This window comes from Pararge aegeria, chromosome 14 (assembly GCF_905163445.1).
Source record: "Pararge aegeria chromosome 14, ilParAegt1.1, whole genome shotgun sequence".
Taxonomy (NCBI): domain Eukaryota; kingdom Metazoa; phylum Arthropoda; class Insecta; order Lepidoptera; family Nymphalidae; genus Pararge; species Pararge aegeria.
In genome coordinates, this window is record NC_053193.1 from 471,457 (window position 1) to 498,266 (window position 26,810).

General features: G+C 34.7%; 1 protein-coding gene across 1 annotated transcript; it reads left to right on the plus strand.

The window, feature by feature from the left end:
• The first annotated feature begins 1,137 nt into the window (after positions 1-1,137).
• Positions 1,138-26,494, plus strand: LOC120629162. The gene is made up of 21 exons (XM_039897987.1): positions 1,138-1,285; positions 4,187-4,392; positions 4,927-5,090; positions 5,349-5,486; positions 6,319-6,521; positions 8,590-8,725; positions 12,935-13,045; positions 13,808-14,029; positions 14,312-14,412; positions 14,885-15,053; positions 16,059-16,217; positions 18,363-18,564; positions 18,809-18,963; positions 19,271-19,408; positions 19,997-20,199; positions 20,826-20,961; positions 21,326-21,427; positions 21,813-22,034; positions 22,312-22,412; positions 23,819-23,987; positions 26,177-26,494. The coding sequence occupies exons 2-21, from the start codon at positions 4,190-4,192 to the stop codon at positions 26,344-26,346; spliced, it is 3,204 nt and encodes a 1,067-aa protein (XP_039753921.1). The 5' UTR covers positions 1,138-1,285; positions 4,187-4,189; the 3' UTR covers positions 26,347-26,494.
• The last annotated feature ends 316 nt before the right edge of the window (positions 26,495-26,810 follow it).

The window sequence follows — 26,810 nt, forward strand, 5'->3', positions numbered from 1 at the left end:
CGCAGTTTATGATGGTAACGCCTGACAGGCTAACCTGTAAGGGATAAGACAGTTATATTAAACCCATATCCCTTATCGGTTGCTACTCCACATTGTACCAGATCGTAGGGTAGCAACTTGTCACGGCCGAAGCCTCCCACCATACCATAAAATAATAATAGGTTTTGAAACTTATCTTTGAAGTGGCAAAGTCAAATTTCAATGGATTTGACATAACAAAACGTTTAGGTTTGGTCCTTGATATAGAATAAGAGACTTACGCTAATTTGTTTTTTCTAGGAATAACGTTAAATTTAAATTACAACTACAATAAACTACCCATTGAAATCTTTGGGATGTCTCTTAAAAAGTTCAAAGTTTGTATAAAACGTAAGCTTTTAGAAAAGACCTATTATAGTATAATGATGCTTGGGTTTGAATTGTTGCTCCAACAGGGTTGCTCCTCTAATAATTATGAATGACAATGTGAGAAGGTGAAAACAATAAACTAAACACGCGGCTAAGTTTGTTGGGGGCTTCTTCTAAGACCAGGATGCACGTAGCTTCGTAGCTAGTGCATCGTAGTTTTAAGTTTACGAATATGGATATCGCCATCATCTCACTGTCGTGTAATTCTCATGTAATGTACGCTTCAAAAGTGCCACCTATGGGCCTACTTGAATAAAGTTATTTTTGACTTTCACTTTGACAAACATCTGTAGTGATCGAATGAATGAGTATAGTTTTATTGTACACCAAAAAAAGGATATAAAACGGGAAGACTATCGCAACACAACGTTTACAATTTGGCGGCCTTATCGCTACATAGCAATCTCTTCCAGGCAACCAATGTAATTTTATATAAACAAACTAATGTTATGATCTTGTTTAGAAAAATTTATTTATCTTCACAATAAAAAAATCTAAATCGAAAGAGTAACTTTACTCTGAAATAACGTTTAATGACTAAAATCAGTCGTGTCATGAAGGATTTGCAACCGTGCTCTGAGCTCCTGAACGACTGTCAAGAACAACGTAGATGACTTATAACATTCGAGCACTGGATTACCTTACTGGAATCGTGTGAATCGGTCTTGTGAGATATAGGTACAACAGCGTAGTATGTCGATGAATTGATATAAAATATCAGCCTCCGTTCTGAAGAGACGTATTCAACAGTGGTTGCATGCTTGGTAAACTCTGTTACGATTTGGCATTACAGGTTACTAGTCCTATTTATTTACGACATATACTCTTAGTGCAAATATAAATATTGACAACATTACAGGAGAATTATAATATCGATGTAAGTTTTTTTTAATTTTTTATTTTTAGTAGCTTTTCAGTGGCTTTGCTCGTGTGAGGCTCGTAGAACATGTTATTTACCGGTTTTGTATTATTATGTTTATGCAATAACAATAACATTGCGTCGGTCCTTTTCTCAACCTATACAAAAATATTTAAACGAATCAAAAATATTATCACTACTAGTGGTACCCACTAAACCTTAAAAAAAACATAGATAATTGAAGAAACATATGGATAGGTAAGCAGTGAGCGGTTGAAAGGTAATAACCTTTTTTGTAAAAAACTCTTTGTATTCGTTACTTACCATCCTTACTAGTGGACTGTTATATGCTTCGATGATGACAGTATACTTCCGGATCCTTAAAAACCTAATATTATTTTTTGTAACATACTTTATGCACCATCCACTTTCCACTTTTTTATCGGCTTCGTACGCTCAGGTTGCCTTTAAAAGATCACTTTTAGTGAAAGGCCGCCTTTGCACCCTAGCACTTATTACTATTACTGTTTTCCTTGTATTTGTCCTATTGTGTTGGGTTGCAATAAAGTTTTTCTATTCTATTATATTCTATTATAAATGTGCAACACAAGCGAGCAAAGCCATGGACATTACATTATATTTGATATCAGTGCCTGCTATGCATTTAAGTCATATTTAAATATATGTTTTTGTATGATCACTTAATAACATAATAACAGTATGACAGTTACTTCATTAATATAACAGTTGACAGTCATTATTTTACCTTCTAATGTTTTATACGTTTACCATAAAATATAGAAAATGGGAAAAGTTTGTGAGCTAAAAACATTCCGTGGGTGTGAAGTAAGACGTGCTCGCGGCATGTTCGCTGTTTTTGGACACAATACCTTTTGCAATAATGGCTGAATGAGGATTCTGTATATTCTTATTTGTGTGCTTGTCACCATGTATGCTGAATACCTCACTAGTATAATAAACAATGCAGGTTATATATATAGGTAAAATGTAGTTGTAGGATTCCAAACTACAAATAAACGATCAATCAAACATATGCAAAACATGGATTTCTTAATTAAATAGAAGAGAAAACAGAAGGCTGTTTATCACTACTCTTGAAAATCTCATTTTCAGAAATGAGATTAAGAAGAGAGAAGACTTTGTTTTTAAATTGGCACATAGTATATACACATACTATATTACATCGTTGACTGACATGATATGTGGTTGAGTTGAAATGGAAGTAAGGTCTTCACGTTGACGCTATTATTCAATGAACTGATACAATTGTGGTTGAATGCTTCCGTAGAAATAACCATGTGCGAATTAGAATGAACTTTCATTATTATTGTTTTGTTTTTTAAAATATTTTTTTTTTTGTCCTATTGTATGTAAGGGCAATAAAGTCGTTCTTGATAAACTTAATTTATATAGCATTCATCATCATCTTTATGAACCCATACCCGGCCACTGTAGAGTATGGGTCTCCTTATAGAAGGGTATAGGGTGTTGCCCATCACGCTAGCAAGGTGCGGATTGCTAGACTTCACAGACCTTTGTAAAACATAACGGATAACTCTCAGATATGCAGATTTCCTCACGAACATATCTTCGGTAATGTACCCCCTACGCACGTTTCGCTCCGAGACCGGAGCATCCTCAGGAGACGTTGACTTTACAATTAACATTACCGACTGTACATTGCAGAAGATCTGTTTGGTATGGATTATTAATTACACTATACAGATTCTCCTGCTTTTCACGGAGTACAGCAAATTAAGCTTAATTTCAAAATATATAAAATAATCTAATAAAAATACTATAAGTGGCACTGGTAATGGCAACTTGACCTCTTCCAGATCTCTATTTAAAAAATTTATTAACACAAGGTCAGGTTCATTATAGCCAATTTAGACCTATTAGATCTGAACAATGTTTGATCTCTGCGACTTATAAATTATCTCCATGCGGTTTTTAGATAATGAACAACAAAATATAACAATAACAATTTACACAATTTTAAACAATTTTTAGATAATGATTACAAATTACCAAATTTGCAAATATTCTTATTACTGAAACTGCAACTAAACAAATACGCAAGTTATATTAATATTAATAATATTCAGGACAGTAAAATTTAAATCGGATTATGATAGTCCTCTGCTGGACTAAAGGCCTTGTACGATACCAGCGGGAAAAAGAGGGGTGCTATAATCTAACCTGCCGCTATGCAGCATTGTTGCAATACTGTGTTCCGGTAGGTTGTGGTAGCCGGAATAATTACAGGCTCATGAGAGCACTGGGTGGCAAGTTGCAGGACATGCTTCTTGCACACCCGTGGAGAGTTGCTTTACTTATAGGCTATGGTTTTCTTACTAGCAGTTACCATCCACACCATCTGCTTAGTCTGTCATGTTCTTCGTCGACATTCAATTAGATTTTTTCGAATCCCGTGGGAACAGTCCGTTTTCCTTGGTGGGATAAAAAGTAGCTTATGTTACTCTCCGGCCTTTTAATTTACTCTATGCCAAAAATCAAGTCATTTTGTCACGCGTAAAAGAAGGATCCAATTTAGTTTATTTACTTATTCGCTTATATCATATTTGTTTATATTATACACCACCTAACTGTCTGTCTATTTTTCAATATGTCCTACCTAAACCTAAAGGTCGTCTGGAAGAGATCGCTCTTTAGCGATAAGACCAACTTTTTGTGCAAACCTAGATTTAAGTTTAATATATCTATATCATAATTGTAAGTGTCTGTGGTGTACAATTAAGGATTTACATACACATATAAATAAAAAAAACACAAATTTGCAGGATTTAGGTCTCCTAACAAATCGTCAATATCGATGTTCACACGTTAAATACTTAATTATTAATTTCCTAAGTATGCGTTCCATTTTTGTTGCAGAAAATGATACTGTTAATGATATGGGCAGTGGTGCTAGTTGTGGTGATATTGTTATACTTCCGTCAAACTTACTCAAGATTCAGTGACAATGGTGTGAAGCATTTCAAACCTATACCGTTTCTGGGTAACATGACCAGGATTCTCTTTCGTTTGGAAACCTTCAATGTCGACTTGGACAGGATGTACAATGGATTTCCGGAAGAGAGGTTCGTTTATTTGTTTTTAGGCGCTTTTTTTAGCTTTATACATTGTGCTTCCAGTTCAAAATATTTTAATGTTACAGAGTTTGTTTTGGAAGATAAGGGTAGCATTGAGAAAAATTGATTTTGAGGTGGATTTTACGTACTCGTATGTAATGTCCTCACGAGTAAAGAGTGAAATAATATAAACACAATTTACTTTACAATATATTCTATTAAACGTATCATTAGAATGTCGTGGTAATCACTAAAATAAAAAGTATTCTTCTACGTGCTAAACAGTTTCCTTACTACACAAGCACTTCTTTTACATAAGCTTGCAAACATACTTGGGTCAAGTATGTTTGCAAAAGTGGATACTGCATCTTCCTTGCGATAAACGCTAGGACTGTCAACTTGGGATCCATTAGTTTGATAGGCAAAAGCACTAACATTTTAAAAAGAATAAAGAAGAAATATGTTTACACTACTGCTACAATATACACTAAGCTATAAAGCTGCAATACGTTGTTATTCTGGAATATCAATATTTTCTTAAAGGTTTATCGGCCGATACGAGTTTATCAAGCCAATCATATTGGTTCGAGACCTTGAACTGGTGAAGAAGATTGCCATCAAGGACTTTGAACACTTTCTTGATCATCGCAGTTTTACTGATGACTTGATTGAGCCGCTTTTTGCACGAAATCTGTTCTCTTTGAAAGGTAAGTGAGAGAAGTATAAAGTACTATATGCAGCGACCATGGTGAATGTTCACACTGGTCTACAAAGGAATGCAAAAAGCAGGGAGTTTCACTCTTTGTAGAGTGAAACTCTCTCCTTCTTTCATCCCGCCCAGTAAATTTTAATGAGAAAAATTAAGTTTAATTGTTTCCAACTTACTGCATAAACTACCTGCTCACTAAATAAAGCATCTTTTACCAAATAGCTTAACCTGTAACTTTACTATTCCGAATCATTAGGTCAAGAGTGGAAGGACATGAGATCAACTTTAAGCCCGGCGTTCACCAGCTCAAAGATAAAGTTAATGGTCCCATTCATGGAAGAAGTTGGAGAGCAAATGATTCAAGCTCTCAAGAAGAAAATTAAGGAGTCCAAACGTAAGCAGGTTCTAATTGTTATATTTAAATAATTATTAGAATATATAGCAAAGGCAATTCAAATTTTTGAGGTTTGTGTATTTATTACTATGAAGGTAATATAATTTATAGTATTACTTTTTATTATAAACTATTACTTTTATCTTTTCATTTCATTAACATTTCCTAAAAAAGTTAATTTATCTAGAAATTTATGAGATTAAAAGATCACATAGTATCAATATTTTGATCAAAATTGGAAGAAATAGATCACTTTTATCAAGTTTAATTAGGCGCAGCTTTAAGACTAATAAATAAGCAAACATACCGTATATACATACCTAATATATATTATTATTTGTATAAATTAAGTTCATTCTCGGTTGCGATTAGTGAATGACTCCGCTATTTATCAAGTTGTTGTGATCATTTTTTGTTTTTTTTTTCGTCTCTAGAGGTGTTATCAACTTATTCTTCTTTGAAATGTTAGAGTAGTCATTAAGTATAATTTAATATTTTTTGTTTGTTTACACCTTAGTGACCCCTCAGAACCGATTAACTTAGTATAAAGGGAAAAATGTTTTAAAATGCATATTGCGGAATCAGACAGTTTACGATAATATTATTCACCTCCGAATTGTTAAAGGCAGCAATTTAATCAAATGAATGTCATACAAATACTTGAATTGCCTTTAAGTTTATTAATAAAAACATTCTAAAAGATAAGAAATGATTTGATGTAAAGCTCTTCATTTTAAAGATAAACATGAAGAGCTATGACATCAAAACGTGGTAATAATAGATGGTACTTTTGTAGAAGTGGTTCAAGTGCTTTGTGCTTTTAATTCCATAGATGGGGCCATTGACGTTGATTGCAAAGATTTGACGTCACGGTATGCAAACGACGTGATCGCCTCGTGCGCTTTTGGTCTGAAGGTGGACTCTCACACTGATGAAAATAACCAGTTCTTTGAAATGGGGAAGACAGCTGCCACTTTCAAGTTCAAACAGATGCTAATGTTCTTTGCTATGTCTGCCTGTCCATCGCTCGTGAAGGTTAGTGATGACATAATGAATAATAAAGTTTGAAATTATGCAATAACCCCTTTATACTGCTATTTTAAGCTTAAATCAATCGACTGATAAAATTTAGCAAAGAGATAGATTGTAAGTAAGACGGAAATACTGACGACAATTCCCGCGGCATTTACCATATTATTATGAAATATATATACAAAATTTGATAAATGTTATAACAACTGAAAATAAAATAAATGTTTATATAAATCAAGTTTGAATACTACGTGCTACTAATAACTTTTATAGACAATGCGGATGTAGCCCGATAAACCGAATACGATGCGTAACTCTAGCTGGTGAACAGACTTGACATTGTGTAGCGTGTATGAGTTAACTATACATAAGTATGCGATAACAGCAATCTCGATAGATTTGCTTGAATTTTTTAAAGGGTTCAGTGGTCTGCCTCCGAGACTGATCATCAGATCTGTATGACATTGGTCCGTTTCGGAAAAAAACCACTTTCGAATAAAATATAATTTAGCTAATCCGTTTCGAATAAAATAAATAACGGAATTATGCCCGAACGTAAAAAAAACCTCTGATGTGATAACCCCATCTTTTTTGAAGTTGCTTAAAAATAAACACCAATCTGATAAAATAAAAACAGAAAAGAACTTTTTTTGGTTCGTATAATTTATAAGAAATACATAGCATAATGCCTAAGCTGTAAGAAATTAATTATCATAAATCGTGATTATACTTCAAAATGGCCAGATAATGAGAACACCATAAATTATAGTGCGTCCACTGATAAGAACAACGACCTGCCTGGCGTAGCGTGAACGCTGTAGTTTAAGTCGGTGGTCCCGGGTTCGAACCCCGGCAGGGGAAATTAGGGAATTTATAATTTGGTATGTTGGGTGGCTTCAGCTGTGGCTATATACCACCCAACCCACAATGACGTGCCGCTAAATGATTAAGCATTGCAGTACGATGTTGCATAGAAACCGTACAGCACTTTCCAATGGAAATTTTTAAAATTAATTATTAAAAAATTATTTTTTAATTTAAAATTTAGTTTTTCCTTTGGATATCACCAGTATCGTACTTTAATCACGAAATTATTCGTTTTTGTTGCTCTCATAGTGTTTTTTTGTAGTTACAAGCTCAAATGTCGTTGTAATTTTTACTAAACGGGCTCTCAATGTCAGTTTAAGGCCACTTGGTTATTACTCTCAGTGGACAATTGGTGTCAATGGGTGATTCTTGACTCGAAGAAGCACAATCGAGCCAAAATAAGACTCATAAGTGTGAGCTGTAAACTAAATTGGACGAAACGACGACAATGATTAATAAATAATTGGTCAAGGATTTTCTTATATTATATTATTTGTTTTTGCTGTTTTACGCACCAATGGAGTAACGGACTCACTTGATTGTATGGACAAAAAAGTGAGATGGTTTAATTTTTTATTCCACTACAAGTTAGCCCTTGACAGCAATATCTCTTGGTGATAAGTACCTAATGATGCAGTCTAAGATGGCAGCCAGCTATCCTATTGGCAGTTATATTACATCCATTCCTCTACTCGGTTTGTATCGTACCGGAACAGTGCACCACTTAGCAGTACGCCTTTTAGGTGGGTTGGTAACTAGCCAAGGCCGAAGCCTCCTACCAGAACATATTAAATTTTCACGCCGGAAGAACTCACAGCTAAAGTGATTTTCTGTTCTAATCTCATAATACAGAACATGCAAAGTCAGTCAGTACAAACAGTTGTCACTTTCTTTCAGAGCGAGTATTCAGATTGCTAAGAAGCTTAATCTTATATCTTATATCTTTAAACGACCAATCCTTGTATATATATAATTGGAATCTCGGAATTGGCTCCAACAATTTTCATGAAATTTAGTATACAGGGGGTTTCGGGGGCGATAAATCGATCTAGCTAGGATGTATTTTTAGAAAATGTTATTTTATTAGTGTTTTCCGGTAATAACCGATTTGGTGAAGAAGTGCGAAGTTGCAGTGCGAAGTTGCACGGGTCAGATAGTTTCTATAATATAAGGTGTTTTACTAAATTTTAAATCTTATGTTTAGAGACTGAAACTGCAACTATTCACGAACCAGACCAAGGAGTTCTTCATCGACCTGGTGATGAACACAATGAAGGACAGAGAAGCAAGAAAGATCATCAGACCAGACATGATCCATCTTCTCATGGAAGCTAAAAAAGGTTTTGTTTTTTTTTATAAATATAAAAGTCTGTACGCTTCCCACGGTATTTGTAAAAAACCGTAATAAACGCAGACAAAGAATACGGGCAACAGCCAGTAAGTAAATAAAATTTTGATTTGATTTTCAAGGCACAAGGCCTGTCATAGGAGAGGGAGTCTCTTGCTTATACTCCTCTACGCTGCTACGTATGGTTTGGAGGGTTGACTCTTAATTACACATTGATATCATATCATTGAAGTGGTGATGTGTGGGGGGCCGAGTTCGAATCCCAGCACGCTCTAACTTTTCTAAGTTGTGTGCGATCTAAGAAATTAAAATATGAATATATATATTATTTCCTTGCTTCAAGGAAAAAATCGTGAATAAACCTGCATCCCTGAGAGTTCTACATAATGTTCTCAAAGGTCTGTGGAGTCCACCAATTCGCAATGGGACATCGTGGTGGGCCGGTAATGGGTTGATATGATGAAGATTATAATCATATAATTGTAGTAATTTACGATCTGATAGCGTCGCTAAGTGTTGTTGTTACACATTGTTTACAGATTTTATAACTTACTGGTAACAATGACTTGCGCTTATACTGTTTGTGATGCCATTTAGTTCTATTTACTATTCCATTTACGTTTATTTACTTTCACAAAACGTAAATACTCGATGTCGAGTTAAGAATGTATTGAGCTCACAAAGACTAAGCAATGAACCTGGCGATGTGTTGCGGTTGTAAGTTAGAAGTCCCGGGTTTGATTCCTGGTCGGGGCTATTTGGCATTTCATAATAGGAATAATAATAATAAACTATATTTAGTTTACATAAGTAAACTAATGAAAACTAACTAACTAACTAAATGCATTAAAATTAATCATACATACCAACTGAATACGTTATCGAAAGGCTACTACCTCAGCATGATGCTGCAGTATTAGACAACTGCAGCGCTGATTTTCAGGTATAGCCTTCACTGGCGTCACGGATTTGCTGGGAAAAGTTTAAGAAGATGCGTAGTGAACTTGACAAGGAGAGGGTGTATAATTTCGTTATTTTCTCTGCGTACGATGTTGCGTACAAACCGATTCGGGATATAGGTATATTATAACTGCCATACTCCCTAACAGGTTAGCCTGCTACCATCTTAGACTTTATCATCACTTACCAACATCTTGGCTATCTTGTAGTAGAAAAAATCATTAAAAAAAACGCGCTTCGAACGCGCTATAGTACTGGCATTGGTATTAAAAAAAAAAAAAAAACAGTTGCAGCGCTATTGGGTTCGTCTGGTGCAAAAAAACTGTACGATCAACTATTATGTTTAATTGACATTAAAAAAACGTGAGACTTCGAAACGATTCGTAACTAAGCTCGATAACTTTATGAATAGCAAAACTACTCGCTAGTGGTTAGGACTTCAGCTACACTTTCGGGGGGCCGAGTTCGAATCCCAGCACGCACCTCTAACTTTTCAAAGTGTGCTGTTTAAGCAATTAAATATCGCTTGCTTTAACGGTGAAGGAAAATATCGTAAGGAAACCTGCATGCGAGTTCACCCGAGGCCTGTAATGGGCTGTTGAGACGATCATAATCTCAAAAACAAGTGCAGTTTCGATATAATGAAAATAGAAAGAACATCCAGTAGTAAATACCGTGGATCTACCCATCCTAGCTCGTAATATGTACCTACGTGTCGTTGCGCGGTGCTTATCTATAACCTTGAAACCCTCGGTAGGTATTGTTTTTGTTATCTAATGTATTTTAAATTTGAACAGCTAATTCCGTAACCCCTGGAAGGAAATTTGAAGCCTTACCCATTGGGCTATCACCGCTACGTATTTAATTATTAATCTCAATTGCTGAGGGATGGGAAAAACGGCATGTTTTGAACCTGTCTTCGTAAAATTGTAGATAGCTTCATCGTAGCGTTTTCAGGTTCACATAAAGTAGTACGTAATCACCGAACTCCTTCGTGACGGGCCGCATTATTTATTATAATATTATCACTATAAAATTTGACCGTGAAAACGAAAAGTTCGAAGCATTATAATTCTGCTGATTATTACTTATCGATAATATTTCTGTTTTTATTTGTCGGTTGCCTATGCAAGGCTAAGCTACTGCTTAAATTATAAGTATTTTTGGCACATATATAGCTTAAATAACGAATTTCCTTTAAGACGGCCTATTGGCGCCGTAACGACTCTGCTTTCTGAGCCCAAAGCTCGTGTTCAATTCCCACAACTGGAAAATGTCTGTGTGATGAACAAACATTTATAAGTATTTTATCATAAAAATATTCATCAGTTATTTTTGTACCCATAACACAAGCTACGCTCACTTTGGGGCTAGATGGCGATATATGTATTGTCGTAGTATATTTATTATTAATATTTGTCGGAATTCGAACTCCTCCAAAAGTGAAACTGAAGTCCTAACCACTAGGATATTACTTTTTTTTTTTTAAATAATCACAATTTATGGTAAAGCTTATCTTCAACAAGATTGCTGGTACATGATTGTAGTTTGGTCACTACCGGAACTAAATTCTACATAAATTGAGGCATATTTCAGGTCTCCAATTCAGAAATAACGACACCAGAGCAAAATCTGTGATTAACACGAAATAGCGGAGCATTTACAGCAGCATTGTAACGTACGGTCAGGTCTTACCGGATTGAGCTAGTAATTGCGACCGCAAACGTGTAGGCCAAGTGACCATCGACAAAAACACATTCCCGAAGCGTTCTGGACACGGACATAGTATATTTACTAGCCAGGACACAAAAAAAGATTTAAATGCGGACAGTGTCGCGAGCAATATCAAGTGAATCATAATATATTTTGAGTTACCAATAAAACAAAAGAAGAGCTTTCAAATAACTTCGTTTTCTCGTTAAAAAAATCAAAAAAAACTCTTTAAAAACGCTGTTTTGCCTTTTATGTCAAATTCGCATAAATAGACAATATATGAACATAGAGTCGCTAAAATTGCTCAACAATATGATTTCTAATAGCGTGTTTGGTCGGGTAACTTAAAAGCGATTGTAAAGTTTCTTAAAATATTTCAACGTTGAAATATTTAAAAAAAAAGCCAAAAATTGGACATGGCTAAAAATTTGAGAATCAGATTGAGAATAATGCAGATTAATTGATTAATTAAGTGTAATTGCATTATGCTACTTTGTTTATTTGGATAACACACACTTTCGCATTTACGCCAAGTTTACAATGTTCCCCTGTACGTAAGAAATTACATTTTGTAACGGTGGTCTCTTGAACAAACGAATTCGTAGAGTTCAGCGATATTTTGGAATTTCTGTTTTGTCAGGATGCATTTAGTGAACTGTGGTATCGGCATGTCATTAGTTTCCAGCCTTGCAATTATCTGATGGACTATAACGATATAACTGGTGTCTGGTACCAAAACTGTCCTATTTGTAACACGGGTTGTAGGAACTTACTTATCATGCACAAGAAATAAGTTTCAAGGCAATTTTATTGTGAATAAAAAACATGAGAATTCTTATAATCATTGCAGGACTCGGGTCTCCTCTCAAAATGAGAAGGGTTTAGACCGCAGTCTACCACGCTGGCAAAGTGCGGATTGTAAACTTAATATTGTACTTCATAAATCGGAAAATTATATTTTTCGTTTGTAGATAGATCACCATAATAACCAAAACTGCTATATGTTTTTGGTGTATTGTCATTTTTAAACATTTCAACATATGATTGATTGCTCGATTTATGACCTCTTCATCAATTTCCATATCCAAACTCAATCATATTTTTTAAGAAATTAATCGACTCTGCTTTATCATTTGTATACCAAAATTATACCAACCAAATCGTCATCATATTTACGCAGAAAGAAGATTGATAAATGAACATACATGAATCGAAACACGAGTCACTAAGTAATGCTGTATTATGGTATTACTTATGCATTAAGTTAATAATATTCATAATTATAATGAATTCATTAAAAGCCTACACTCCACTGCTGGACTGGAGGCTTCTACCACCAAGAAGGTTTGCCCATACTGACCACGCTGGGCAGACGAGTAGGTGATAGGTGGTAGCACAGAGTACGCTGCTGCCCGTTTACCGTTATACTTACCCTCGAAAAGAGTAGGCCCGTCATCACACGGCAAAAACGTAAAAATAATTTAAATTCTAAAAACTATGGGTGAACAATATATTTATTTTTTAACAGGTCAACTATCTCATGATGACAAACTAACAACAGAAAATGGACATGGTGAGCGAGATGCTGGATTTGCGACCGTTGAAGAGTCTACAGTGGGCAAGAAGAATACAGATAGAGGTAAGGGTTATTTCATTTTCTCACGTTCCATTTCTCAGTAACTCATCCAGAATATGCTAACATAGTTGTTAAACCATATAATATGAGAAGTTAATAGAATTTACGGAATCGTATACTTTGATTAATCAATAAAAGGCGTATTGCTCACAATATGTTTCAATTGTAACAAAGAATGAGACGGGCTTGCTTTATAGATGCATATTTACTAAAAAAAAACAAGTCGTATTCTCACACATAATGAAAGCAAAGATATAGGTTTTATCGGAGCGTTTCTATTGAGGCTAAAGTAAGTAAGGTGGAAATAAGCAGGAATATAGTATTAGTAGTATACCATTTTTATAATTGAAACCTAAATGAAAACACTTCGACGCACTCAAATTTGTTACATATTAATGTCACGGATAACTGAATAATAAATAAATAAATATACTACGACAATACACACATCGCCACCTAGCCCCAAAGTAAGCGTAGCTTGTGTTATGGGTACTAAGATGACTGATGGATATTTTTATGAATTATATATACATAAATACTTAGAAAATACATATAAACACCCAGACACTGAAAAACACTTAATGTTCATCACACAAACATTTTCCAGTTGTGGGAATCGAACCCACGGCCTTGGACTCAGAAAGCAGGGTCGCTGCCTACTGCGCCAGTCGGCCGTCAATAATGATGTAATTAAATTATGTATAATGAACGTAATTAATTATCAACTAATCAGGTTTTTGAAATATATTGTTTTATTTACCGCAGTTTGGTCAGACACCGATCTCATCGCCCAAGCAGTCCTCTTCTTCATCGCTGGCTTCGACACCATTTCAACAGCCATGGCCTTCGCCTTACACGAGCTGGCTGTAAACCCAGACATCCAGGATCGCTTGTTTGAAGAAATTAAGGAATATAATGAGAAACACAATGGAAAGCTCAGTTTTACTGCTATTCAGAACATGACTTATATGGATATGGTGGTTTCAGGTAAAAATGAATATGTTTTAGGCTATTTGCTTTTTTTACAGTTCTGGGTCGGCTTACCCTAAGCCTGCTAGTTTTAATTAATAATTATTTGTCTAGAAATTTTCCATAAATTAATACGAATAAGTTATACGACATGTAAAGAGTTAATTAGTAACGCTTGCAGTGTTACTAATTAAAAAAAAAACAATATTAATATTTGTAAGTCTTTAACATTCTATGCAAGACCAAATGACGTGATTTGTAATGTATTTCTTACTATTCAACTTTGTTTTGCACTTGCAGAAGTCCTCAGACTGTGGCCTCCAGCGATGGCCTTGGACAGAATCTGCGTAAAAGACTACAACATGGGCAAGCCCAATAGCAAAGCTACCAAGGACTATATTGTAAGTACTTATACCATATCCTGTTTATTTGTTTAATAATTGCAGCCAGTTTTATCGTTAAACCAAGCGTAACAAGAGTGTAAAATCTGGGCAATAACTACACAGATAAAATTATAGTGCTTACAGTAAGTTACTTTTGTCTCGTGCGGATTGCCAGATACTTTGATAAAGATTATTACCAGGTGATAGTGATATGACCAAACTTCGGTCCTTAACGTGCACTAGCTGAATGGACTCACTAAGACCACGAGAAAATGTTATGGACAAATGTGAACTTAAAAAATACATCAATCAACTAAACCAGTTCTTAACTAAACCTATAATAACCATGTACCTATTAGGAAATGTCCAAAATAGAAGCTTTCACAAGTATAGTACAGTTTTTAGAATTGTAAAATAGTGTTGTTTGCTAGAATAATCTTCGGAAGTAGAGTTTAAAAAATGATTACGAAACAATTCTTCGTCTTCACAGATACGCAAAGGAGAGCTCGTGTCAATCCCGTCGTGGTGCTTCCATCATGATCCTGAATTCTTCCCAAATCCCCAGAAGTTCGAACCTGAACGCTTTTCAGACGAGAACAAGCATCTTATCAACCCCATGGCATATATGCCTTTTGGTCTTGGACCCAGGAATTGTATTGGTAAGTTTTCATTATGTATTGATTTATACGTTGATAGCTTATTAAACATTGATAGCCTAGTGATTAGGGCTTCGGCTTCTATTATGAGCTGACCGAGTTTGAACCGCGGCACGCTCCTCTTACTTTTTGGAGTTTTGTGCGTTTATAATTTAAACTATTTAAGGACCACTTGCTTTTATGGTGAAGGTCAAAACGTGAAATAACCAGCATACCTGAGATTTCTTCATAACGTTCTCAAAGGCTTGCGAAGTCTACTATTTAGCCAGCGTAAGTAGTGGTAGTCTACGGCCTAAGCCTCTGTGAAAAGATCTAGATAATGATAATGATGCTTCAATTAATAAATAAAAAAAAACGTAGAATAGCTGCATAAATAAATACGTGAGGTAATGTTGTTTAAATCATGCAATTTTTGATTCAAATTAAGTGGCAATTTTGAATATCATGTAAAATTATAGCTTGTGATAACAAGACGATAAATAAGGTAGTTCACACGATACCGAACTTCAATTACACCTCATAACTGATACTCATGCATGACTATCTGTCATCAATTAGAGAGTTGCCTACACTTTGATAATTTTAATGAGCTCAATTATTGACTTATTATGCTTGAGACATTTTTATGTTTAAAATATTTGACATTTTCAAAAATGAATGCAAAAACAACACGGTATTTCTTAAAGAATACTAAAACCTTTTTAAACATCTTATACTCACTAGTAAAAGAGCTTTTTGTGACTGAGCCAGATCCAGGGAATATCGCAATGCTCAATAAGCTTATTTCTGCCAAGAACCTGTTATCCGCACCATTGTTGCAATGCTGTGTGCCGGTCTGAAGGGAATTATAGGTGCAATTACGGGTATATCTACGCCTCACGATAATGTGCATAGGGTGGAACGTTTCAACTCGCGGTCCTAGCATGCCCAGGGTCAAATGCATGGACCGTCAATTATCACGATAAAATAAACTATTCTGAAAATCATGATTTATTCCTTCATCTCCAGGATCCAGATTTGCTCTCTGCGAGCTCAAGTTCCTTCTGTACCATATCCTGCTGCATAATGAGGTGTCGCCTTCAGAGAAGACGCGTCTACCCGCTAAGTTGTCGACTGAGTCTTTCAACCCTCGCCTCGAAGGCGGTCATTGGTTGACGTTTAAACTACGCGCCTAAGTTTTTAAAGTAAAAAAACACTCTATTTAATAAACTATCTCTATGGGCGCACTTCGGAGCAGCTCGACCGATTTTTATAGAATAGTTTATGTATAATTAGTAGATATGAAATTGGTCGTTAAGTATCTCAATTTCATATCACAAGTTTATTAGGTTGTCTATTTACAGACTTTACTATTTAAAGTTATTTAACAAAACGTTATGTTATTTTTTTTTATTGTAATTAAAAAGACCTTTAACCCTATTGGATATTCTACAAAGAACCAGCCAACCAACCAAAAATTAATAATGTAATTTTATATAGGGAAAAAAAATCTTGAAAAATGGCATATCGAACAATAATTTATGTTACAGTATTACAGGAGATATTTTATAATGACAGAAAACACTTTAGAGGCTTAATATTATACAGAGGTAATCAGAACTTAGGCTGTTATGTATTTCATAAAGATTTACTTCTTAACACGATATTAACAGTGACTTTAAGTGCAACTAGAAGTCCTCGTGTGTTGTTTGTTATTTAAGCGAAGAGTTCAGTTACCGATTTATTAGAGGTAAAGTGGACTTAACTGAGAAAGTTTACAGCTTAACTCGCTAGCTAATGTGTTTGTACATAGGTTAGATATCAGTTTCTTTGAGAATCAGTATCGGATTAAATTTATCAGTCGGTGTTTAAAGGGCTTTTTTAGTTTAGTTTTAAGTTACTTTTTAGAAACAGTATGTCTTCTAATGAAAAAATGTTAGTTTTAAATGGATTTGTATTCATAAAATTTTATTTATTATGGTATTGTATTTATTTATATACCTACCTTTAATTAAAGTAAAGCTAATACTATTTAAGCTATTAAAATTATACAATAAATATATATAGCCTAAATAAAGAGTACCTAAAGTTATTATCACATGCAGATAAAATGTACTGATAACAAAAAATATTTCCGTGGAAATCGTTAGTTTCTAGGAATAGAAAACAATGTTTATATGGAAAATTCAGGGTCGTCAAGAGGTTAAAACGTCCACAAGGAACAATTTTTAAATGCTCTATCCCACGGGATTGATGCTCATTTGAATTTCCGGGATTAAAAGTATTCTATAAACTTCTCCAGCGTGCCAGCATCTCTCTGCTAAATTTTATCAGGATCCGTGCAGTACTTGAGTAGAACAAACAAATAAATAAACAAACAGACACATTTTCGTATTTATAATAAGAATTGGCATCTTTAAATATATTATACAAATCTGAAATATATTATACAATATTAAAAACATACTTATTTAAGGCATAGCGTTACCTTGAATTCTAGCGCTGGCATAAACTTATTGGATTTAACAAATAGAGTCGTATGAACTGGCCACGTACGATAGAGGCACAAACATAATATGTTGATAAATTGATATCAAACATCAGCTTCCGCTGTGAGGTGACGTATTCAGCATTGTATATATGTAAAAGCTACAATCATTTAAACGGAACTATAACTGAGCATTCTAAGCATATTTTTGGTGCCATAATTTTTTACGAACGGAACAGTTTAATCGAGGTACGTTTAGTGTTATAGTTTAATCCTTACCTACTTATTTATGTTGCAAATGCAAAATTGAGTTCCATTTTCTTAACTTCCGCTTCACTTGCCTATCTTGGCGAAATAACATAACCTTTAAACTATTCATCGTTACACAATCAATATTGTGTTTTGGTGTGGTGTTATAATAATATGGCATTTTGAAAAGCAGCTATAACGCTTTGAAGGGCAGTACAGTCCAGTTTAGTGCCATCAAGTACAACAAATAGTACAAAATAGAGACAATAACAATTCCTCTCTCGATGTTAGCCCTAGCTAGTGATTACTGTATGTAGTTGTGCCTAATGTAACATTACAGAGAGGCATATTCGCCCAGCGAATCATCTCTTACAATTATGATTCAAAATAACACATTAAAGAAAGGAGTCACATTCAATACTGTTTCTAATGCAATCCGGAGACATTCCGCTAACATATGATAAATTTCTCTGATAATGTTGCAGTCTGAGCCCAAGGTTCGCGAATTTATTCGTAGAACGTACCTACAACTAACGTGTATGAAACAATAAGAACTATCAATTCCTAAGCGGAATCTTGTATTCTTCCACAGAAAGTGTTTCTGCTAATGCTTTGGGTCGCGTTGCTTATACTGGTTGTTCTGCTATACTTCCGTCAGACTTACTCCAAATTCACCGTCGATGGCGTTGCGCATTTCAAACCTGTTCCATTACTTGGTAACATGTCCAGAATCTTCTTTTGTGTTGACAACTTTAGTAATGATCTGGATCGGATGTACTACAATTTTCCGGAAGAGAGGTTCGTCAATTTTAATATACTTGTTCATGATTTTTGATCTGATTGTTGATCTTAATATAAGCTTTATTTTAATCTAGCTTAGCTATAAAAAATAAGGATATATTATTAACTACTTCATAGATATCAAGCCACTGGAAAGCTATTTCAGATCTAAGAAATGCAAGGTGTTTATCTTTAATGATAGTATTTGCTGTGGACCGCTCATATTAAAAATAGCTTTCTTTGAATAAAGTTGTTCTTAAAGGTTCGTCGGCCAATATGAGTTCGTCAAGCCAATCATATTGGTTCGAGATCTCGAACTGGTGAAGAAGATCACCATCAAGGACTTTGATCACTTTCTTGATCATCGCCATTTTACTGATGATGTGCTCTTTGCAAGAAGTCTGTTCTCCTTAAAAGGTACGTGAGTTATCTTATGAAAACTTCCACTTCATTATATTGAGCCTGTAATAAGTTTATGCCATTCATAAAATATCATTCCATTAACTTTAACATGAAGTGATTTACGTAATTCCAACTAAAATCTACAGTTTACATCCGGACTTTTACAGCGAAAAGCGAAAATTGATTTTAGATTTTGACAGGGACAGTTCAAGATGTAATTTCATATCAGAGGCACAAACTGCCAAATATAAATTTAACTTTCTTCTTTAATGTTTTTACTAACCTATTTAAACTAGCTACAAATAAATATTTCTGAACCTAGGTCAGGAATGGAAGGACATGAGATCAACTTTAAGTCCAGCATTTACCAGCTCTAAGATAAAGCTTATGGTTCCGTTTATGGAAGAAGTTGGAGAGCAAATGATTCAATCGCTGAGGAAACAAATAAAGGATTCAGAACGTAAGTGGGGTTCAAATATGCGACTTTGCAAATGCATCATAAATCGACATGGAATATAGAAATATCAGCAGTTGTTGGTGTATCAAGACTTTTGTAAATAGTTTTGTACTGAATCTGTCTCTTTTAAATCTCCTCAACTTTTTTTTGTTTTTTGTGTTAGTTTGCTTGAAAGTTTCCAGTTAAACATTGATTTAATGTTTTACTTTAACCTCATTGATTTGAAGACCCACTAATACACTATAAATTTTGATCTTATTTAGTTTGGTGGAATCTTTCAACTTGACTCAAACTTCACACTGCTTTTGAAAAAGCTTGCATCTTTTTAATGAATGAGAATGTAGTCTATACTAAAAGTGCGCAATTCAGTTTTATCTTTAAATTATATTCTAGCATTGTGATAACAAAAGGATTTATTTGTCGTCATTTTGTTTATTCATGACTTTAAAGACGAATGATATATTGTAAATAATTATTAAGTTAAAACAATATCGAAACGGTCTTCTTGATTTCTTTAACTTTTGATCGATCCCAATAATAGTTGACTAATGCTTTATTTGGGCGATACTTTAAGTGATTAAAATGCCGTAGATGGTGCAATAGACGTTGATTGCAAAGATTTGACGTCACGGTATGCAAACGACGTCATCGCCTCATGCGCTTTTGGTCTGAAGGTGGACTCTCACACTGATGAAAATAACCAGTTCTTTGAAATGGGGAAGACAGCTGCTGTTTTCAAGTCTAGACAGAAACTAGTGTTGTTTGCTATGTACGCATGCCCATCGCTAGCAAAAGTAAGTCATAGTATAGTGTTATAAGGAAAGGCAGTCTCAAATGGTAGCGTTGTAGCCTATTAGGGTTTAATGCAGCTACATTAAACCCATACGCGTTAAATCGCTTAATGGTACGTCTTTGTCAATTTTTAGATATTTTAATTTTATTTACAAATTATAAATTCACAAAATTTCCCTACTGGGAATCGCCTAGGACCTTATGAGGTGCCAGCGATTATAACTGCTACAGGAAGTGAACAAAAAGGATCAAATCATCTAAAGGTTAGGGATCTTTAGATGATATAAAATACAAAATGGGCTAGTCTAGACAATTCCAAAAGTAAGGCTTACTTTAGGAATTGTCTGACTTAATAAATGATTTAGCTAAGCGATACTGAGAGAGACTGACTGTTAAAAACGACACCGGATCGGTCTAATCTACTTCTCTTTATCAGAAAATATACTCAGCTAAGTACTAAAATTTTATTTGGAATTTTTATTGAACAGATGTCAGTAGTATCTAAAAAGCACTAACTTTATCTTGATTTTTACAAAAGAGTGTTAAATAAGTAAGCATTTACGATTAAAGTGTACAAAAAATTAGTAAAATTACCTAACAAATTAATAATTTTCTTTAATTTTTGTAGAGACTAAAATTAAAACTATTCTCAAACGAAACGAAGGAATTCTTCGTCAATTTGGTTATGAGCACCATAAAGGACAGAGAAGCAAAGCATATCATCAGACCAGACATGATCCATCTTCTTATGGAAGCCAGAAAAGGTTAAAATTATTTTCTTCAATTTAACCCCTTCCCAATTTTGCGTCATTAAAGTTTTTGTTATAATATCTGTATCACTATCCGCGAAACTCAACACGGAAGATTTCTGGTATATTGCGATATGTTATCCGACTCGCATTAAGGTTTATGTACATTTCGGCTCTCCAAAGGCACAAATAAAATCAGCAGGAGCGTTGTAATGTAGAACAAGTATTACTGAATTCCACTAATTGGGCCCGCAAATATGCTGACCGAGAAAGGTAATAAAGAAAAGTATCATGCAAACATTTCTAAATATTTGTTATAATAGGCACAATCTCGTCACTTAAAAAAATGTATGCATTAAGAGAAAATATTTTTTAACAGGTCAACTATATCACGATGATAAACTGACTACGGAAAATGAACGTGACACTGGATTTGCAACCGTCGAAGAATTTACTGTGGGCAAGAAGACTACAGATAGAGGTCAAGTTTATAAATTTATCTTTACTGCTATTTATGTTTTAAAAGCTTGTAGTCAAGTTTTACAAGGTGCTAGAACATCAATTGACTTTATTTTTCTTCATCAATTGCTTTACAGTCCACATTAACTTAAGGCTTCTAACGGCTGATGGGTCTGATAGATTGTAGTAGTAAGAGAGAGGGCGCTAGTGTCCATTAATTTCTCGTCTCGTATCATACCCGCAGGAAGATTAGGCGTTGTGATTACTGTTTTCTTAGTTGTCTGTGTTACTTTTCTTAGCAAATTTTAATAGAAAGAGGTATTATAGATATGTATTGTAAAAAAAACATATAATTGATTTATTTTAAAGTTTAAGCATTTTTAGTGAATATTCTATCATTAACGCAGTTTGGTCAGACACCGATCTCATCGCTCAAGCAGTCCTCTTCTTTATCGCTGGCTTCGACACCATTTCAACGGCGATGTCTTTTGCTTTGCACGAGCTGGCTATACACTCAGACATTCAGGATCGACTGTACAAGGAAATTAAAGAATATGACGAGAAACATAACGGAAGGCTCAACTTTACTTCTATTCAGAACATGACTTACATGGATATGGTGGTTTCAGGTAAGAAAAAATCTGTATAGAATAATATGATAAAGCAAGATTTGCTAATCCAGCTTTTCAGTTTCAATTCAACTGTCGTCAAGATTTTGTAATTGTTTACAGTTTGATAACCAATAATTTCCATTAATAATTTGTAGACACAGAAAAAACAGTATACGAACAGTTTAGAGGTTTACGTTGAAGTATAAAAGTTGTACCACAATATGCCTCGCTTTAAAGCCATAAACAAAAAGTGGCATAACATGGGATTATGTGATGATTTTTTTGATACTTCCAGAAGTCCTAAGACTGTGGCCTCCAGTAATGGTCTTTGACAGGGTATGTGTAAAAGACTACAACATGGGCAGACCAAATAACAAAGCTACAAAGGATTATATTGTGAGTTTTGTTCTCTTTTTAAATTTAAATTCAAATATAAAATTCATTTGTTTCAAGTAGATCTAATATAAGAACTTTTGAAACGACAAGTCAGTCTGTTTGTAGTGACTCTACCACCGGTTCGAAAGGCAGCTCCACCTTGAAAAGCCGGCAAGAAATTCAACAGATTGCTCTTTATCAACATCATTTTACAGTTTAAAATTTTTAAACTTTCCATCTTGTGATGGAATACGAAGAGATGAGAGTGGAGCCTGCTTTAGCACATTATTAAAACTAATGCATTGGTAGGTCCAAAATTACCTTGGGAATCATATTATAAAAGCATATACTCAATGGCACAAATGACTTCTACACCATTCGCAAACGATATGCAGATGTCACTAAATTATGTCCATTTCGAGTAAGGCGGTTGTTTACATCCACTTTTCGTTTATAAAGAGTAATGTTTGGTCTCACAAATACTATATTGTTATAAATACATTGTGAAGCTACCGAAGTATACATATTTCCTTAAATTTTTCGAGGAGAGGTTGACGTGTTTTAAGTTTATAATGTATTGACCGTCTGGCTCTTTTCTGCAACAGGAATATTGTTTCATTATTTTTATAGCAGCTTAGCAGCAACAGCATAGCAGCTTTGCCCCATAAAAAATCCTGTAAGGCATCACAATAAACGTACGTACGCAAAGTAAACAAGCCTAGCTGTTTCTACGTCAGTAATCTGGCTAATTTTTCAAGCCGAGCTTAGCTTAACCACTGTGTATCTATATATATATATATATTCTATACCATAGTTTTATTGAATAATGCGTAATAAGAGTTAAAAATTTGGACAGTTTACTGCATATAAGATAAATTAAAACTTCTGCGCGTAGCGTTTTGAAGGTTAAAATCAGCCCTTAAACGTCATCAGCCTAATAAAAGTCAATTATAGATTTATTAGACGTTCATAATCTGCTATAGCTATTACTCTGTACGTATGCGGGTTGGTGGGCTTAAGAAAATAACATTGACAAGTCACCTTCGTTTCAACCGAAAGACTTGCACTACTAGACATAGATGGTGATAGCAAAAAGAACACCCGGCTAAGTTTGTTGCGGGCTTCTTAAACCAGGGCGTGCTTGGAACCCTCGTAGCTTTAGTTTTAAGTTTACGAATGTAGTTATCGCCATCACTACTCACTGGTATGTACACATTTTGTATGTAATCAACGCATCAAAAGTGCCATCTATGTGCCTATTTGAATAAAGAAATATTTGCTTTTACTTTGACTACATTATTTGTATCTAGCAACTATAGTGCTATATATATATACTCAATGCGCTACCACATAAAAGCATTTCCTTTAATTTCGCAAATTGTTATACAATTTAAAAAATTAAACCTCAGTTCCATTACACTTTACAGATACGCAAAGGAGAGCTCGTGTCAATCCCGTCGTGGTGCTTTCATCATGATCCTGAATTCTTTCCGAATCCCCAGAAGTTCGAACCTGAACGCTTTTCCGACGAGAACAAGCATCTCATCAATGCCATGGCATACATGCCTTTTGGCCTTGGACCTAGGAACTGTATTGGTAAGATACTGTATTCGTATATCAATTAAATAATACCTCGGCATGACAGATAATTTATCAGGAATTAGGTATTACTTAGAAACAAAGGCGTGTCTATGAATTTTAATTTAGTAATTTTTCTCAGACCAAGGCTACGATTTCTTTATATTTATATCTTGACACAAAATATATTTTATATATTATAGTACGAATTGTTTCTTATTGAAGTAAAAATTCGATAATAAATTAAACGGACAGAATTAATTCGCGCAAAATCGTGCATTTGTGCGTATCCGTGTAACGAACTTCTACACAGCATAAAAATCGAGTATTGGTCAACATAATATACTATTTTCTAGAAAAAACTAGCAAATATTATTTGATATTAAGAGGCCAAACTCTGTAGAATCTTTTTTTAATGTCCCCTTTTTATAGGAATTGAAAACCTAAACTTAACTTAAAGTATTTGAAATACATAAAATGGGTATTTAATTACTAGCGAACCCGCGCGACTTCGTCCGCGAATGAGTCGACTTAAAAAATTGTCGTAAGTTGTCACAGACTGTTTTATAGAACTTTAAAGAAACAACAATTCCGAATAGATTATCATCATAAAGAATCAAGCCTCATGATATGAAGCAATTCGAAGTAGCTCATGATAAAGAAATTAAATTTTACTGTTGTTACAGTAGATAAGGTAGTTCCCCGTTAGTTCATTGACACAGAATACGTCACAAACCGACTATCAGTTGTTATCCGATTTTAATCAGAGTGGTACGCCTTTTGCGACAATGAAGTCCCAAAGCATCGTCAACCAGTCATTGGATGGCTGACTAAGATGTGAGGTTTATATTTGACCTTTACTTTAAGGTTTTCTGGTTATGTGTGGGGATAGAACTCTACAGTACATCTTTCAGTACGCGGTTGACATTCCAAACGTCTTGGGACCCAGAAGGCTATGCAAATTTACCGAAAGTAGCAGAGAGGGCGACCGTTTGACGAACCGCGTAGGTAACATTAAGGTGCCAACTATGCCAGTGCATTACAAACGCAGTCACGATGGCAGCGTATGCGCTCAATTCTCCTAGTTTTGTCTCGCTTTTGTATCCCTTATAGACTCCAGATGTTAAGGTTTCTCTGAGTTGTATCCTGCCTGTTGCCACTTCCCTTTTAAAACCCGTTAAACTATCTCGATAAGTCAGGTTCTTCAAAGATTGCTTTAATTTGTTTGGTAAACAAATGCAACTTATGAATTATTATTATATACATTCTGATAGTATACCTGAGGAGTTTCCACACAAGTCATACTCTGGGACCAAACGAATTGTCAAGAATTAATTGCTGAGAATTGCGGTTTCAAAGGTTCGCATAATTTTTTTTTCTGTGGTGTAGACTCTAGGTCTAGGCGGAACTATTGTCATTGGTCTTGTTAAACAAACCACAACCATGGTTTATCCTAAGTTGACATGGTCGAACCTAATCAATGAATCTATGCAATTTAATTTATTATTATTGTTATGACAAATTTTATAAGTACTCCTATCTGTTTTAACTACGAGCCTTTTCAATGGTAATAAAGCTGGAAACATACAGATTATACTCGTATTATGTAATGCACTGCGAGTACGATATTGTCATATATTTCGGCTTCGTGCTATGTAGTAGAGGCAGTAGAGGCGTCAAAATACATATTTGGTTAGGGGCCTGATTTATTGCTGCAGATAAATTTCACAAGTAAAAACCGGTTGGCGTGTAGGATTTATGTGTATGAAGAATTTATTTTAGTTTAGACAAGTTTTGTAGGTTTAACAAAGCTAGGATGCAAAAACTACTTTAATTTAACTGGGTATCGGAGTACAAAATATGTAGGGCTTACTACTATCCCTATTACAGGATTCACTGCATATAAATTATCATTTAGATCGCTAAGTTGTTCATCTATATAAGAAAAGGTTATAAAGGATATTTTATTTCATATCCCGTGATAATGGTTTCTTGAATCTATTCCAGAACAAAAATTGTCTATAAAACAAGATATCAGTCATATCTTGTTTTGTGTTCTGCTTCTTTAGGATAAAAGCTATCTTTATGCCAAATTTGATCGAAATTAGTTCAGTTGGTGAGCCAAATTTAGGCAAAAAATAAACACGAACATAATTACGCATTAAATATTATTTTTGTTTGAAGAAAATAATTCTTTCTGCCTTCAGGATCCAGATTCGCTCTCTGCGAGCTGAAATTTCTGCTGTACCATATCCTGCTGCATATTGAGGTGTCACCTTCAGAAAAGACGCGTCTACCCGCTAAGTTGTCGACTGAGTCTTTCAACCCTCGCCTCGAAGGGGGTCACTGGCTGAAGTTTAGACTACGCGCATCTTGATACAAAAAATATATTTTCTAAAATATTCACTGGATTTTGATCACATCATACATTGTATTTTTTTCGGGTAAATCCTCGTGATCGTCACTCGGTGAGGGGCAGAGGTCATGTCAGACTCCCACTGACTTAAACCCCTCACTTGTTCTGCTCATCGCCTGACGACAGAGCCAGCGTTCCTAGGGTTTTGAATTTGAGCAAGCCCAGTTACCTAAAGGACAAATTTAACTCGTCATGATCTCTAAGTCACCATTCTTGTTGTGCTAAATGACAAACCATATCAACAAATCTTTGAAAAACACTACAGTTAGGGTCAGCACGCGAATTATGATAAAGAAGTTTCTAGGCAATGTTTGCCAAAATTAAAAAAAAATCATAGTAATCCCAAGTGTTTCTTTGAGTTCTGCTCTCTTTAATTCTTATGATGCCTGGTAATTTATGTCGTAACCAGCCGCGTTCCAATCATT

Excerpts from the sequence above, each read along its gene's own strand:
- LOC120629162 (XM_039897987.1), top strand. The coding sequence starts at position 4,190 with ATGATACTGTTAATGATATGGGCAGTGGTGCTAGTTGTGGTGATATTG. Across the intron at positions 15,054-16,058 it reads TGGACCCAGGAATTGTATTG|GATCCAGATTTGCTCTCTGC; the intron begins GTAAGTTTTCAT and ends CTTCATCTCCAG. Across the intron at positions 21,428-21,812 it reads CAAGAAGACTACAGATAGAG|TTTGGTCAGACACCGATCTC; the intron begins GTCAAGTTTATA and ends TCATTAACGCAG.